Source organism: Hyperolius riggenbachi, chromosome 9, assembly GCF_040937935.1.
Source record: "Hyperolius riggenbachi isolate aHypRig1 chromosome 9, aHypRig1.pri, whole genome shotgun sequence".
Taxonomy (NCBI): Eukaryota; Metazoa; Chordata; class Amphibia; order Anura; family Hyperoliidae; genus Hyperolius; species Hyperolius riggenbachi.
In genome coordinates, this window is record NC_090654.1 from 32,700,694 (window position 1) to 32,718,389 (window position 17,696).

The window sequence follows — 17,696 nt, forward strand, 5'->3', positions numbered from 1 at the left end:
CCAATTCCCATCTATATCAGGACTTTTACAAGGAAATTCATTTTTAATTAACATTCCACAGTAGCCACATTCCTAACTCTGTCCACATTCTGCTGCTGAGGCAGAGATTTCAACTATAATCATCCCCAAAGTTATTATTTTCTACTGCTGGTTACTCAGCATAGGCAGCATGAAGATAAATATATATATGTATATATATATATATATATATATATATATATATATATATATATATATATATATATATATATATATATATATATATATATATATATATATATATATTCGGATGTATGTATGTGTGTACGTGTGTATGTGCCACGATCACTCGAAATTGCCTTGACCGATTTGAACAAAACTTGGTACACAGAACCCTTACTACCTGGGATGATAGGTTCTGGGGGTCTCGCGCCCCCCTGCACACATGGGCGGAGCTACAAACAGCAAATCAGATTTCACCCAATCATGTCAATGGAAAGAATGGTAAAGCTGCCATTCTCACAGTAATCAAGCCAGAGTCCTCATACTTGGCACAGTTGGTCACTTGGTGACTGAGATTACAAATCCAGGAAAAGTGGGCAGAGCATAAAACAGCCAATCAAATTTCAGCCATTCATTTTAAATGGGAAAATGTAAACTGCAAACATTCTACATAGTTACATAGTTACATAGTTATTTTGGTTGAAAAAAAGACATACGTCCATCGAGTTCAACCAGTACAAAGTACAACACCAGCCTGCTCCCTCACATATCCCTGTTGATCCAGAGGAAGGCGAAAAAACCCTTACAAGGCACGGTCCAATTAGCCCCAAGAGGGAAAAATTCCTTCCCGACTCCAGATGGCAATCAGATAAAATCCCTGGATCAACATCATTCTTAGACTGTAAATCGCAGGGTTTTCAAACTTGGCACACTTGGTCACTGGGTGATTGGGATTAATATTCCGGAAAGTGAGTGGAGTTAACAACAGCCAATCAAAATTCACCTATTGAATTTCAAGGGGAATATTTAAACTGCTGCTATTCTTACACTGTTAATGACAGAGGCTTCAAACTTGCTACAGTCGGTCATTGGGTGACCGGGGTCCAAATTCACTAAAGGGGTGGGGCCACAAACAGCCAATCAGATTTCCTTGGTGGATAAACTGCTTCCATTCACACATTTTTGATGCCAGGAACCTGAAAGCTCACAAACTTGGTCATTGAGTGACTGTGTGTTCAGTTTACAAAAAGTGGGCAGAGCCAAAAACAAATTTTACTGGGAAAATATAAACTGCAGCCATTCTTACACCGTTAATGGCAGGGTTCTCAAACTTTGCATAGTTGGTCACTGGGTGAATGAGATTAAGATTTTGGAAGGTGAGTGGAGCCTACAACAGCCAATAAAAAAAACACCTTTTGATTTTCAAAGGGAATATTTAAGCTGCTACCATTCTTATACTGTTAATAGCAGATGCCTCAAACCTGGTACAGTTGGTCACTGGGTGACTAGGGTTCAAATTCAGAAAGGGAGCGGAGCCACAAACAGCCAATAGGATTTGTTTATTTTTCAATGGGAATATACAATGTCTTGATACATAGGACCCCAAAGCTGATAAACTTGATAATTGAGTGACTGTATGTCAAGTTTAGAAAAAGTGGGCGGCTCCAACAACTTAATTTTTTACAAGGCAAGGTTCCCAAACTTGACAATTGGCCACTGGGTGACTGGGATTAATATTTAGAAATGTGGGTGGAGCCTACACAACAGTCACTCAAAATTAACCTATTGATTTTCAAAGGGAATATTTACATTGCTACCATTCTTACATTAATGGCAGAGGCCTTAAACCTGATACAGTCAGTCATTGGGTGACTGGGGTCCAAATTCAGTAAAGGGGGTGGGGCCACAAACAGCCAATCAGATTTGTTAGATTGATTTCAGCCATTCTGTTATTGGCAGGGTTCTAAAACTTGACACAGTTGGCCACTGGGTGACTGGGACTAATATTCAGGGAAGTGGGTGGAGCCTACAGCAGCCAATCAAAATTCACCTTTTGATTTTCAAGGGTAATATTTACATTGCTGCAATTTATACACTCTTAATGGCAGAGGCTTCAAATCTGGTATAGTCTGTCACTGGCAGACTGGGGTTAAAAACAGACAATCAGATTTGTTTAATTTCAATGGTAAAATGCAACTTATTGATGCCAAAGACCCCAAAGCTCATAAACTTGGTCTTTGAGTGACTGTATGTCAAGGTTAGACAAAGTGGGCGGAGCCAAAAACAACTAACTTTTTACATGGGAAAATATAAACTGCAGCAATTCTTACACTGTTAATGGCAGGGTTCGCAAATTTGACACAGTTGGTCACTGGGTGACTGGGATTAATATTCGGAAAAGTAAGTGAATCCTACAACAGCCAATTAAAATTCACCTATTGATTTTCCATTGGAATATTGAAACTGCAGTTATTCTCACACTGTTAATGGCAGAGGCCTCAAACCTGCTACAGTCGGTCGTTAAGTGACTGAGGTTCAAATTCACTAAAGGGGCGGAGCCAAACCAGCCAGATTTCTTTGCTGGATAAACTGCTTCCATTAGCACAATTTTGATGCCAAGGACCCCAAAGCTCACAAACTTGGTCATTGAGTAGTGACTGTGTGTCAAGGTTACAAAAAGTGGGTGGAGTCAAAAATGGATTTTTCAGGAAAATTGTAAACTGCAGCCCTTCTTCACTGTTAATGGCAGGGTTCTCAAACTTTGCACAGCTGGTTACTGGGTGACTGGGATTAATATTCAGGAAAGTGGGTGGAACCTAAAAAAGCAAATCAAAATTCACCTGTTGATTTTCAAGGGGAATATTACAATTGCTGCCATTCTTGCAGTGTTAATGGTACAGATGGTCATTGGGTCACTGGGGTTCAAATTCAGAAAAGGGGGTCAGGGCCTCAAACAGTCAATCAGATTTGTTTCATTTCATGGGAAAATACAAATTATAGATGCCAAGGACCCCAAAGCTCACAAACGTGGTCATTAAGTAGTGACTGTGTGTCCAGGTTACAAAAATAAATTTCCCTGGGAAAATGTAAACTGCAGCCCTTCTTACACTGTTTATGGCAGACTTCCCAAACTTTTGCACATGGCGAGGAAAGGAACAGCGCTACTTTAAAACAGATTGCATACTTATGACTACCTGCTTGAGAGTGCAAGCCCCACTAGTGGGATAAAATACACACCCAGCATTCAAATAAAATGCACATGTCTACCATTGGAGGATGTTGGTTTCCGTAATAGCTTGCATGCAACTTATTAAGTACTCATCCCTCCCACTGCGAAGACGTCATCCCCCATGGGAGGGGCCCTAACACTAACTAATCCTAAATTATGCATATGCATAGCCTGGGTGCGCTACCAAGTAAAAATTCAAAATTGCGCAAACTGCGGCCTGGTGATGCGCTGATCCACCTTTGCGCAGGGTTCCCAAACTTTGCCCAGATGGTCACTGGGTGACTGAGAGTAATATTCAGGGAAGTGGGAGGAGCTTATAATAGCCAATTAAAATTCACCTGTTGATTTTCAAGGGGAATATTTAAATTGCTGCCATTTTTAAACTGTTAATAGCAGATGCCTCAAACCTGATACAGTTGGTCATTGGGTGACTGGGGTTCAAATGCTGGAGAGGGGCAGAGCCACAAACAGCCAATCTGATTTGTTTAATTTCTATGGGAATATACAAATTATTGAGGCCAAGGACCCCAAAGCTCACAAACTTGGTCATTGAGTGTTTGTGCGTTAGGGTTAGAAAAAGTGGGCGGAGCCAACACCAGTCAAATACATACACGGGCAACGCTGGGTCATCAGTGGGTGGAGACAAATACAAATTTCACTGGGAAAACGTAAACTGCAGCCATTCTTACACTGTTAATGGCAGGGTTCTTAAACTGTGCACAGTTGGTCACTGGGTGACTGGGATTAATATTCAGAAAAGTGGGTGGAGCCTACAAAAGTGAATCAAACTTCACCTGTTGCTTTTCAAATGGAATATTTAATTGCTACCATTCTTGCACTGTTAATTGCACAGGGCTCAAACCCGGTACAGTTGGTTATTGGTTGACTGGGGTTCCAATTCAGAAAAGGGGTGGAGCCACAAACAGCCAATCAGATTTTTTTCATTTCTATGGGAATATACAAATATTGATGCCAAAGACCCCAAAGCTCACAACCTTGGTAATTGAGTAATTGTGTGTTAGAGTTAGAAAAAGTGGGCGGAGCCAACACCAGCCAAATACATACCCGGGCAATGCCGGGCAATCAGCTAGTATATATATATGCAATCTCTGCAGTTGCAGGGAGGCCCAGAGCAAGAGGGGGCCCTATCAAATATTTAGTGGGGAGGAGGATGTGCTACTCTGCACATTAAAGGGGACGAGAAACGTCTGAGGTTCCATACTTGTCTGGGGCTTCCTTTAAGAGGAACTGTTGCGAAAATCTCAAAATTTAAAACCCAAACAAATAAGAAGTACATTTCTCCCAGAGTAAAATGAGCCATAAATTACTTTTCTCCTATGTTGCTGTCACTTACAGTAAGTAGTAGAAATCTGACATTACCGACAGGTTTTGGACTAGCCCATCTTCTCATACGGGGGTTCTCAGGGTTTTCTTTATTTTTAAAAGCACTTAGTGAATGGCAGTTGCTCTGTTCAACTGCCAAAATAGTGTGCAGTGAGCAGGGAGGCTGGCCAGCATCTTTGTATTAATCATTTTCAGGGACGGACTTTATAAAGAATAAAGGCCATGCTGAGAATCCCCTATAAAGAGATGGACTAACCCAAAACCTGTCGGTAATATCAGATTTCTACTACCTACCGTAAGTGACAGCAACATAGGAGAGATGTAATGTATGGCTCATTTTACTCTGGGAGAAATGTACTTCTTATTTGTATGTGTTTTAAATTTTAAGATTTTCGCAACAGTTCCTCTTTAAACCCCCTTGAGTTTTCTCATCCCTTGCCGTCTCCCCTGGTGGCCCTTGTCCCCCACAATTCAGCCCGAAAGCCTGGCCAAGTCGTGCTTCATTGCGCATGTGCAGTCCAGCCAGGCATGCTCTACCATTGCGCTCCTGTTCCTGGGAGTGTTCTGCGCTTGCGCATTCCAGGCATGGGAGTGAGATGGGGAGGTAGCATGGCCTGGCAGCACATGCGCAATGTGGTCAGGCATTAAGGCTGAATTGCAAGTGACAGAAGCCACCCTGGGAGGTGGCGAGGGACGAGCTGCCTCAAAGGTGCTTAAAGTGTAACTGTTGGGCATAAAATCAAAAATCAATTCTTTATTTTTATCTGGTAAACAAGTAATAAGGATGCTAACCAGGCAATCCAAAAGTTAAAATCACTATTACTTTTCCTACTGATAAATGATCATTCCCCAGTTTGCATGACTCTTATTTGGTACACACACAGGAAGTTGCAGGGCATGCTGGGTTGTCCTTTTTTGCTTTGCTACTTCCACTCAGACTTAACTAATGCAGCCTGATTGGCTGAAGCTTCTTTCCCTCCTGTTTCCCCCTCCCACACCTCTGCTCCTCTCTAATGGGCACAATTTCTCATGCTGAGACAATGCACTTTCTATAGTGAAGGGCGGGCAAATCAGGCAGAGGAGAGTAAAGGAGGAAATTACATCAGGATTGGCTTCAAAATAGCAACAGCTGAATGGGAAATGCTGAGAAGGATACTTATATATGTGATATATATGTATTTTTTTCCTGAGTATATTATGGCTGACAGTTCCTCTTTAAAGAGACTCAGAGATGAGTCATAAGGCCGTTTTTTACTTACCCGGGGCTTCCTCCAGCCCCATAAGCACGGATGTGTCCCTCGCCGTCCTCCTGCTGTCTCCCGTTCAGCAGCGGTGAGCCCTGGTAACAGGCTCCGTGACGTCAGTCCGGGTCTACTGCACATGCACAAAAGACCCTGACTGCCTTCGACTGAGCCAGTTACCGGGGCTGATCGCGGCTAAATGGGAGACAGGAGGACAGCGAGGGTCGCATCCGTGCTTACGGGGCTGGAGCAAGCCCCGGGTAAGTAAAAAAAAAACGCATTATGACCCATCTCTGAGTCTCTTTAAGGAAGCCCCAGGGCCCAGGTAAGTATGGAGCCTGAGATGCTTCTCATCTCAGGTACACTTTAACTATGGTATTTCTTCCGCTGCTGCATTTTTACTATTATAATCCAGGAGCATAGAAAATCAGGGTGGCTGGATCGATGCAGAGAGACACTCACAGGGGGCTTGCAGCACACACACAGGCAGAAGCAGTGCTCTCTGCAGCCATCCAATCAGATGAAAATTGGCAACGCAACAAGCATGCTCCATTGACGATTCAACCGTTTTCCGTCCGAAATCGGTCAAAAGTGTCGATTGCAGGGATGAGCAGAAACTATGCCAGTGCGAATTTACGCATTGTAGTTTGCATCTACGCATCGTAGTTCGTAGGTAACATTTCAAAACTACGCTTACGAATTACAGCTATGCGTAGCTTACGCCTACTATGCGTAGTTAACATGTGTATTGCGTAGTGAACTACGAATGCGTTACTTGTGTCTATTTTTCCGCGTGCGTTTGTATGCTTACAAATTTACGCATTGAAAAAGGGGAACGTACGCATAGAAGAGTTCCTGGTGTAAGCATTTACAGAGGATTTATACGGGCATAAGCATCCGCATACACTACGCTTCACATTGCGCGTAATTACGTGTTTTAACGCCTAGTCTACGAAATGCATATTAAGCAAATATTTGATTTCGAAGCCGTAGTTTGGCGAAGCGTAATTGTGTAAAACTACGCGTAGTTCCAGCATAGCGAAGTTGGCTGGCTACAACCATCCCTGATCGATTGAGCTAGCTGGAAATTCTCGGTCTGATTTGGTTAATCGGGTGCGTGGCGGGAACGGTGTGTGATATCATGATGACCAATGAATGTGACAGTCAGACCCCCACTGTCTTCCTAAACTTAAATGCCCCCTTTCCTGTGCCTGTGCATTTAAAGGATACCTCAACTGACATGTGACATGATGAGATAGACATGGGTATGTACAGTGCCTAGCACACAAATAACTAGGCTGTGTTCCTTTTCTTCTTTCTCTGCCTGAAAGAGTTGAATATCAGGTATGTAAGTGGCTGACTCAGTCCTGACTCAGGCAGGATGTGACTACAGTGTGACCCTCACTGATAATAAATTCCAACTATAAAACACTTTCCTAGCAGAAAATGGCTTCTGAGAGCAAGAAAGAGATAAAAAGGGGAATTTCTTATCAGTGAGGGTCACACTGTAGTCACTTCCTGTCTGAGTCAGGACTGAGTCAGCCACTTTCATACCTGATATTTAACTCTTTCAGACAGAGAAAGAAAAAAAAAAAGGAACACAGCATAGTTATTTGTGTGCTAGGCACTGTACATACACATGTCTATCTCATTACGTCACATTTCAGTTCGGGTATCCTTTAAAATCTCACCTGTTCAGCTGCTACAACTTCCTGTTTCCTCCTCTGTCTCCCCACGCCGACAGGTGGTGATGTTTGATGTGACAGTGACGGTTGGTGTAAACAGTGGAGCAGACTAGGAGTCGTCCAGTTAAACAGGTGAGATTTACAATGTACAGGCACCAGGGAGGGGGAAGACATTAAAGGGAACCCGAGGTGAGAGGGATATTTAGTTCCTTTTAAACTACATCAGTTGCCTGGCAATCCTCCTGATCCTGTGTCTCTAATACTTTTAGCCATAACCCCTGAACAAGCCTGCAGATCAGGTGCTCTGAGTCTGACTCAGGTTTTATTGGATCTGCCATATTCTTGCTCCAGGGTTTTGACTCAAACACCACTTATGTCAGAAGAAGATCAACAGGGGTTCCAGGCAACTGGCATTGTTTACCAGGAAATAAATATGGCAGCCTCCATATATATCCCTCCCACCTCGGGTTTCCTTTAACCTCCTTGGCGGTAATCCCGAGCTGAGCTCGGGGTATGCCGCCGGAGGTCGCCGCTCAGGCCCTGCTGGGCCGATTTCGTTTCTGAAAAAAGCAGCACACGCAGCTGGCACTTTGCCAGCCGCGTGTGCTGCCTGATCGCCGCTGCTCCGCGGCGATCCGCCGCGTGCAGCGGCGAAAGAGGTTCCTCCCAGCCGCCCAAACTCAGCGCAGCCGGAACAAACAGTTCCGGCAGGCGCTAGGGGCTGGATCGGGCGGCTCTGACGTCAGGACGTCGACTGACGTCCATGACGTCACTCCGCTCGTCGCCATGGCGACGAGGAAAGCGAAACAAGATAGGCCGCTCATTGCGGCCTATCTTGTTACTTTCGATTGCCGGAGGCGATCGAAAGTACACATCAGGAGCGCCCTCTAGTGGGCTTTCATGCAGCCAACTTTCAGTTGGCTGCATGAAATATTTTTTTTTTTATTAAAAAAAAAACACATTGCAGCCTCCCTGGCAAAATAAATAAACCGCCAGGGAGGTTAATGTTTGGGGGGTGGGTGGAATCAGCAAAATTCCTGAGAGGCTGATTTCCGAGAGATTAGACAGATTTGCCTTGATTCACAAAAAGGTGCTAACTTAGTTAGTTTGCCTAAAGCCCTTTACGGTGTGACTTTTTAGAGGCAGCCAGTGCGACGACGTTTTAGGGGTACCCGGTGCAATGTTTTAGTCGCACCCGGTGCAACGTTTCACGCGCACCACTAAACTTTGTGCGCGATCAATAAAAACTGAGTTAGCTCCTTTTTGTGAATCGAACCCACATATAGATAGATAGATAGATAGATAGATAGATAGATAGATAGATAGATAGATAGATAGATGCTAGTTATGTGATGATATATAGATAGATAGATAGATAGATAGATAGATAGATAGATAGATAGATAGATAGATAGATAGATAGATAGATAGATAGATAGATAGATAGATAGATAGATAGATAGATAGATAGATAGGCGCTAGTTATGTGATGATAGATAGATAGATAGATAGATAGATAGATAGATAGATAGATAGATAGATAGATAGATATTGGATTTCTATCACACAATCGTGGTAGTATCACTTTTGTACCTCTATGACATCAGCGAATTGCGTCTGGATGAGGCTGTTGAACTGCTCCATGTTGAGCTTGTCACAGGGGCTGGTCTGGCAGCTGTAGCCATGGAAGGTGTCGATGATCCGTCGGATGGCGGTTAGTAGGTTGGCCATGGCTGCGGCACACAGTCTAAGCTGCAGAGTTACAAGGACCACAAAAGGGAAGATATTACGTTAGAATAACATTTTAAAATCAATAGTTCTGCCAACAGAGGAAGGAAGAAAAGATATTTGTTCACTAAAAATAATGACCAGTCAACACAGAGGAAGGTCTGATAGAAGTGTGTGGATGAGGACAGCATTGGAGCAGCAGATGGTGGCCATCTGATGGAATACATTTGAAAAAAAACCACATGTTTAAAAGGGCGTGCCACAGAGTAACGTTAGTAGAATATCGGTAGTTTCATTTAGTAAAATATTGGTAATATTTACTGAGATTTTACTATGACCTGGTGGTGCCTACTGCCTAACCCTTAACCCCATCCCTGGTGGTACCTAACCCTTAATCCCCCCTTGGTGGTGCCTAACCCTTAACTGCATCTCAGGTGGTGCCTAACCCTTAACCTCACCCCTGGTGGTGCCTAACCCATAACCCCACCCCTGGTAGTGCCTAACCCTTAACTGCATCCCTGGTGGTGCCTAACCCTTAACCCCACCCCTGGTGGTGCATAACCCTTAAATCCCCTGGTGGTGCCAAAACCTGGCCTTACCACTAACCCCAGTGGTGCCTAACCCTTAACCCCCTTGAAGGTGTTTAACCCTTACCCTCCCTCCTGGTGGGTAACTAACCTTGCCCACCCCCCAACCTAACCTTAACCCCCACCTAACCTTAACCCCAACATCTTGATTAAAAGGGCACTGAATTGCAGCTACAAATAGTGGCTACAAATTGCAGGGACAAATAGCGGCTACACATAGAAAACAGCAGCTACAAATAGCGGCTACAAATTGTAGCCGCTAATAAAGCAGGTGCGGTTATTACACCATTTAAATTATGTCCCTATCACAATTTATGGCGCCGATATTTTATTTAGAAATAAAGGTGCATGTTTTCAATTTGTGTCCAACACTATTTACAAGCTTATAATTAAAAAAGATATATAATAATATACTCTCTTGACATGCATATTTAAAAAGTTCAGACCCTTGGGTAACTATTTATGTTGTTTGTTTTTTTGTAATTGTAATTTTTTTATTTCTTTTTTTAATAAAAAAATGTATTTGGGTAATTTTTGGAGTGGGAGGTAAACAGTTAATTTTAAATGTAATGTAATGTAATTGTTTAATAAAAAATGTATGTGGGTGTAGTTTACTATACAGTCAAAAAGTCCTTAAAGCGAACAATCTCGCTTCCAGGAACTGAAAAGAGGATGGGAAACTTTTTTTTTGCAGAAAGACCGCGGTATCTGATAAGAGACTGTTGGTTTTTCTGCGGGGGAAAATGAATGAATAGGAATTTTATTCAGGAGCGCGCGCGGGAGCATGTACGGCCAGGGGCAGTGAGTGCAGCCTATCTGGACGAGTATATTCGTCCAGACAGGCTGAAGTGGATAAGGGGCTACCTAAATTATCCATTTAATATATTCACTTAATTTACTCTTATACTACATAAGCTTGGTAAAATTGGATGAAAATAATTGGGTCATCAGTGGCCACCTTAACAGCAATAAGCAAAAAAATTGTGTGTGGCCCCCTAGCACTCTCAAAATTGGCAATATGGGCTTTGGTCTAAAAATTTTGGACACCCCTGTCCTAGGAAATAGTTTTTTTTATCTTCACTTTAAAATAACTTTTCAGTGCTTTCCAAAAAGTACCAAAAAGTAGGTTAAAAATTACTAAACAAAATAAATTTGTGTTTACTGGCATCATTTTATTGCGTACGCCGGGCCCGGATCTACCCCACAGGAGCCTATAGGCGCAGATGTCCTGGCACCATAGACTTCACCCTCCATGAACCTATAAACCCTCCACCGAACTGCACTGCAAGTGTGCTGGCTGGCCCAGATGTCACTTCTCCCTTACTTCCCTTCCCTGTCATAGGTAGCTACAGTTGCCCCTTAGTATTAGGTAGCCAGAAGTACCCACAATATTAAGTAGCTGGAGGTGTCCCCAAGTATTAGGTAGCTAGAGGAACCTCAGTATTAAGTAGCTAGAGGTGCCCCTGACTGAAGGGAGATCTCATCAGTGGAATGCTGAGAACAGGGTGGTTAACCTCTCATTTACACTCTCATCAGGACTCTGCATAGGGAAGGAGGTAGGGAAGTGCTTGGGGAGGGGAGTGAGCCACCTTTCCATCATCAAGCGCCTGTAGGCACGTGCCTACACTGCCTAATGGTAAATCGTATATCTACGCCGTTGGTGAGTTGGGCACAGGGCAAGCCGAATGACGACTTTTCCTGCTGCTAAACTCCCCGGCGGTGTTAAATACTGTTCCCCCTCCAAGTCTTGGTAACTCGTAGGGAGGTGTAATTTGAGGTCCTAAATTACTCTAGTGCCCCCGGCAGCATAACATTGCTGCTATTGGGCGCCTGGTTTCGGGGCTTAGCTCCTGCTTCAATGTTATTGACATTGAGCCAATTCACTTTTTATTCTAAGTTTTCCTCTAGGTGATATTTTTTACACCTTATCTATGAAAGGCCTTTTAAGCCACCAGCAAGCAAGAAAATTATTCTGACAGTACTTTTTCACCTTCTTTTTCATTCTTTTTTAAACGCAGAGTGCTGAAAAGTTATTTTAAACAAGTGATGGAAAATGATCTCCTAGGAGAAAATTTAGGAGAAAAAGCTGATTGAATAAGGACCAGGGTGAGTTGCCAACAGCCCATCCTAAAACCTCAACACACATGTCTCAAAATAACCACACAGGCTGCTGAAGTGGATTTACAGAGAAACTCTGACCAAGGATTGAACTTTGTCCCAATCAGTAGCTGATATCCCCTTTTACATGAGAAATCTATTCCTTTTCACAAACAGACCATCAGGGGGCGCTGTATGGCTGATATTGTGGTGAAAACCCCTCCCACAAAGAAATTCTGAGTACATACTCTTGGCAGTTTCCTGTCTGTGAACCCTGTTGCATTGTGGGAAATAGCTGTTTACAGCTGTTTCCAACTGCCAAAACAGCAAGCAGCAGCTACATCACCTGCCAACAGTAAAAATGTCACCATGTGATAAATGTCAGAATATAAATCAGGGATTTAAAATATTTTACAATGGGCAAACACTGACTAAATAATTTATACATAATTATTGTAAAAATGAAGCACTTTTTTATTACATTATTTTCACTGGAGTTCTTCAGGGGCCATAGCAGTCCTTAACCTCCCTGGCGGTAAGCCCGTGCGGGAGGCACCGCTCAGGCCCCGCTGGGCCGATTTGCATAATTTTTTTTTTTGCTGCACGCAGCTAGCACTTTGCTAGCTGCGTGCAGTGCCCGATCGCCGCCGCTACCCGCCGATCCGCCGCTATACGCGTCGCCGCAGCCGCCCCCCCTCCCAGACCCCGTGCGCTGCCTGGCCAATCAGTGCCAGGCAGCGCTGTGGGGTGGATCGGAGTCCCCTTTGACGTCACGACGTCGATGACGTCGGTGACGTCATCCCGCCCCGTCGCCATGGCGACGGTGGAAGCCCTCCAGGCGATCGGAGGGGCTGGGGGGATGCCGCTGAGCAGCGGCTATCATGTAGCGAGACCTCGTCTCGCTACATGAAGAAAAAAAAAAAACTTATTTGCTGCCCCCTGGCGGATTTTGACAAACCGCCAGGAGGGTTAATAAACAACAAGTAAAAACAGGGTAATAAACTCTTAAAACATCATCATAAATAAACAATTGTGCAATAACCTAGAGGGAAGACTGCAGAGTCAACAATAGAAATTACAAGAAGTTTTAAACCAGGATGGTACCATTTATTGGCTAACTACAAATGAATAAAAATAAGCAAGCTTTCGGCCTTGCAGCCTTCGTCGGGCTTATATCCTGTTAGTTTACCTGCTGGTGGTACAGACAGCTTATATATGCAACATCAAAAGGGAAAACAGATATTTTTTCAAGCATAAATACATGTCATTAAAGCTTCAACACGGGGCCCCAGCTGGGGGTGGGGTGGGGGGGGGGGTCCCTAGCCAAAACCAAACATGGTCCTCTGTGACAAGACAAGACTCAGATCATTTATATTACGCTTTTCTCCTGGTGGACAACAAAGCGCCATGACAACATGACAACACTCAACAATTTATCTAGAACAATCCACACCGAGGCAGAGCCTCACACCAAAAACATTAACTGTTATCGGGGGCCCACATGCAATTCATCTTTTCTGAGATTTGCCCTAGGGGATATTTTCACACCTTTGTCATAAAATGTGTTTTAAGCCACCAGTCACCAGCAAGCAAGAAAATAATTAGGATATTACTGTTTCACCAATTTTCAGTTGTAAAATGCTTAAAAGTTATTTTAAAGAGACTCTGTAACAAAATTTTCAGCCTTAGTTCTTCTATCCTATAAGTTCCTATGCCTGTTCTAATGTGCTCTGGCTTACTGCAGCCTTTCCTAATTGCACTGTCTCTGTAATAAATCTTATCTCCTTTGCCTCTGTCGTGTCTGTCGGGCTAAGGCTTGAATGTGTGGAATGTGCAGGGCTGCTTGTGATTGGATAGAAGCGATACACACCCTCTGCAGGCCCCCTGCACACTCTGTATGACTCACACACTCTGTTTATGTGAGCCTATCACAAGCTGGTTAGTTTGTTTGTAAACACTGCCTAAAACTGTTAATTACAAGCCAGGATTGCAGCAGGGAGTGGCAGAAACAGCACAGAGGGGCACAGGAGAAAATAATGAATAGAATGGTATGCTTTTTATTGTAAGAATTTTAGAGTACAGATTCTCTTTAAAGAGAATATGAAGATGATCTACTAGGAGAAAACGCAATAGAAAAAGTGAATTGCACATGGACCACCAAGGTCTCTAAAGGATTTCCCGAGTCTAGCAACATTCACAATAAAAGGACAACATGAAAATATACCTCAGAAGAAAAACAAAACTACCGACTCCCAAACAAGCGTTAAAAAAAGTGGGGGGGGAGGGTTCGATTCCATGGAACACTTCATGTCCCATAGAGAAAATGCAGAGGAAAAGGTAATTGACAATCTAGTCCCTACCAGAGTCCTATGTCTCTGTATGTATCATGTAGTGTATGTATCGTAGTCTATGGCCAATTTAGGGAGAAGCCAATTAACTTATCTGTATGTTTTTGGGATGTGGGAGGAAACCAGAGTGCCCCTGAGGAAACCCACACAGACACGGGGAGAGCATACAAACTCTTTGCAGATGTTGACCTGGCTGGGATTTGAACCGGGGAGACCCAGCGCTGCAAGGTGAGAGCGCTAACCACTACGCCACCGTGCTGCCCAAAAATGTCATTTCGAGCCAGCCAGGAGTCGAACCTAGAATCTTCTGATCCGTAGTCAGAGGTGTTATCCATTGAGCCACTGGCCCCCTATGGCCTCACTGTATGGGGGGGAAGTGGCTGCCAGGGAAGCATAGAAGGAACGGCTCCTGGATCAGTGGAAGAAAGGGGAGGTGGGCCCCTCCTGGCACAGCCAGGGTCCAACAGGCCAGAGGTGGATTAAGATAGAATGCGCCCCCAGCCAAGGTAGTAGATTTTGGGCCCATTGTGGTCTTTCTGATAAGCTGAAGTGGAGAGAGGTCAAAGAAGGTGACAGATGGGCCCCCTTGATATCCACTGGGCCCCAGGCACCTACTTGGTGGATGATCCTGCTCCACCACAGGCAGCTGATACCCCGGTAGTTACGCCACTGGTGCTGGAGAATTTAACCACTTCCCAATTTATTCTGTCTTCTAAGGACCCTGGTGGTGAGATCTCTGCTCTCCTGTGTTCCTTGCTCTGCACACTTATTGAAGCCCATCCTTGACAGACTTGCATTATGTATGTATATTCTTTCAGGGTGAATGGGAACACTGACTGAGATAGTGAGGTGGTTTCACTGCTGGAGTCCCCAAAACATACAAGAGGCCAGCGGCTACCAGCCCACCTGACAACCACTGTGCCTCAGAAACCACTTGTGGCTGGAGTGTTACTTTCATTAGTTAGTTCAGCAACCACAATGCAGGAAACTCCCCCCAAGAGCTGCCTGGTTCTGATAGAGTGTCAGCTCTTTGGTTCAGACCGTTTTCCCAGAAACTGACACATGCTCTTCCCTTCCATTGAGGGTGAGGTTAGATGTTTATAATAATTCATGCAGGGTGTAACAGGCCTCCGCCAGCTGATGTATCTGCTATTCCCGTTCCATCCCAGACACTGATAATTAACTCTATTACCAACAATATTTAGTTATGTAAACAGCAGTATCATCACCTCAGTCCCTCACAGTACATCCACAGAGCAGCTAGTGTGACAAGGGGGAGGGGAGGGGGCATTAGAGTGTAAGCTCCTCTGGCGCACAAACTGATGGGAGTGGATCAGTAATCTCTGTACAGCGCTGTGGTATATGTCAGAGCTATATTAATGTATAATATTAATAATAATAGTGTGACTGTGGTGAGGACATTAGAGTGTAAGCTCCTCTGGCGCAGAGACTAATGGGAGTGGATCAGTAATCTCTGTACAGCGCTGTGGTATATGTCAGAGCTATATAAATGTATAATAATAATAATAGTGTGTGACTGTGGTGAGGACATTAGAGTGTAAGCTCCTCTGGTGCAGAGACTGATGGGAATGGATCAGTGATCTCTGTACAGTGCTGTGGAATATGTCAGCGCTATATAAATGTATAATAATAATAGTGTGTGACTGTGGTGAGGACATTAGAGTGTAAGCTCCTCTGGCGCAGAGACTGATGGGAGTGGATCAGTCATCTCTGTACAGCGCTGTGGTATATGTCAGAGCTGTATAAATGTATAATAATAATAATAATTGTGTGTGAATAGAGTGTAAGCTCCTTTGGTGCAGAGACTGCTGGGAATGGATCAGTGATCTCTGTACAGCGCTGTGGAATATGTCAGAGCTATATAAATGTATAATAATAATAATAGTGTGTGATTAGAGTGTAAGCTCCTCTGGTGCAAAGACTGATGGGAATGGATCAGTGATCTCTGTACAGCGCTGTGGTATATGTCAGAGCTATATAAATGCATAATAATAATAGTGTGTGACTGTGGTGAGGACATTAGAGTGTAAGCTCCTCTGGTGCAGAGACTGATGGGAATGGATCAGTGATCTCTGTACAGTGCTGTGGAATATGTCAGAGCTATATAAATGTATAACAATAATAGTGTGCGACTGTGGTGAGGACATTAGAGTGTAAGCTCCTCTGGTACAGAGGATGCTGGGAATGGATCAGTGATCTCTGTACAGTGCTGTGGAATATGTCACAGCCATATAAATGTATATTAATAATAGTGTGTGACTGTGGTGAGGACATTACAGTGTAAGCTGCTCTGGTACTGAGGATGCTGGGAATGGATCAGTGATCTCTGTACAGTGCTGTGGAATGTGTCAGAGCTAAATAAACTAATAATAATAGTGTGTGACTAGTGGAAACATTAGACTGTAAGCTCCTTTGCCCTATAAATGAACAGTAAAGCAGTAATACTAATCCCCACGTACCTGGCCAGGTGAATTGTCGGTATTCCTCTGGTGACAGCAGGTAGGTGCTGGCAGGAATCACATCAGACAGGCTGGGTGTCTTTATATCATTCATACGGTGACATTCGGGTGACACCCAGCACCTCCCCACCCTGTGTGTCCCATGTGGCCATTCTCTCCAGCCTGGATCACACCCTGTGTGAATAATTGTGTGACTGAGCAATGCAGCTGCATTTCTCCGCAGGTAGCTGTCAGTGAGGAGCTCTGAGAGTGACACTCTGCTCAGTCTGCTGTTACTGAACCGCAAATACTGTTTTCTGAGCATCTCTATTTATTATGACTTATTGACAACTACTCTGGCTGCACTGGGTTCTGCCTTGTTCCCAACTGTCCCTCTTTGGGAGCCCTGTCCCTCTGTCCCCCTTTCCTCCTCATTTGTCCCTCTTTCAGGACTTTGTCCCTCTTTCTATGTAAATATATATATATTTCTCTACTAAAAATGTGTTTGATTTGACTATAAACTTTATTTCCATTCATTAAATTGAAATATTTCTCATTTTAAAATGTTAATATGAAGGAAAATAAACCAGGATAGAAAGGACCAGTGTGGTTTAAATGATAAAAAAAAAAACATTTTTTTTAATGAAATGTTTATGGTATGCCTGACTAGGGGTGTGATGGGGGCGTGATCATGGATGTGGCAAAGGCGTGGCTTAAGTGTCCCTCTTTCTTATCTCAAACAGTTGGGAGGTATGTTAAAGGGGTCCTGAAGTTAGAGGAATATGGAAGCTGCCATCGTCATTCCCTTTAAACAATGGCAGCTGCCTGCAGGGCCGGTTTTAGACTGCCTGAGGCAAACTTGTGAGGATGCACCCCCCCTCCCCAATTTGGAACAGCACCTGACAATTTATTCTGCTTCATGTAATGTTCTCACATGACATGCTGCAGCTTAACACAATAGTACACTGGCTGGCTGTGAGTCTGTGCCAAACAAAC

The 17,696-nt window shown here is 43.8% G+C and overlaps 1 protein-coding gene across 2 annotated transcripts in view; it reads right to left on the minus strand.

The window, feature by feature from the left end:
• LOC137532170 (titin homolog) overlaps positions 1-16,798 on the minus strand; it is a 39,802-nt gene extending 23,004 nt beyond the window's left edge. For both annotated transcript variants that reach the window (XM_068252391.1, XM_068252390.1), the window contains exons 1-2: positions 16,722-16,798; positions 9,075-9,233 (exon numbers count right to left, since the gene is read on the minus strand). In XM_068252391.1, the coding sequence (XP_068108492.1) occupies positions 9,075-9,212 (138 nt within the window). In that variant the 5' untranslated portion in view covers positions 9,213-9,233; positions 16,722-16,798. The remainder of the gene's footprint in view (positions 1-9,074; positions 9,234-16,721) is intronic.
• Between the last annotated feature and the right edge of the window lie 898 nt (positions 16,799-17,696).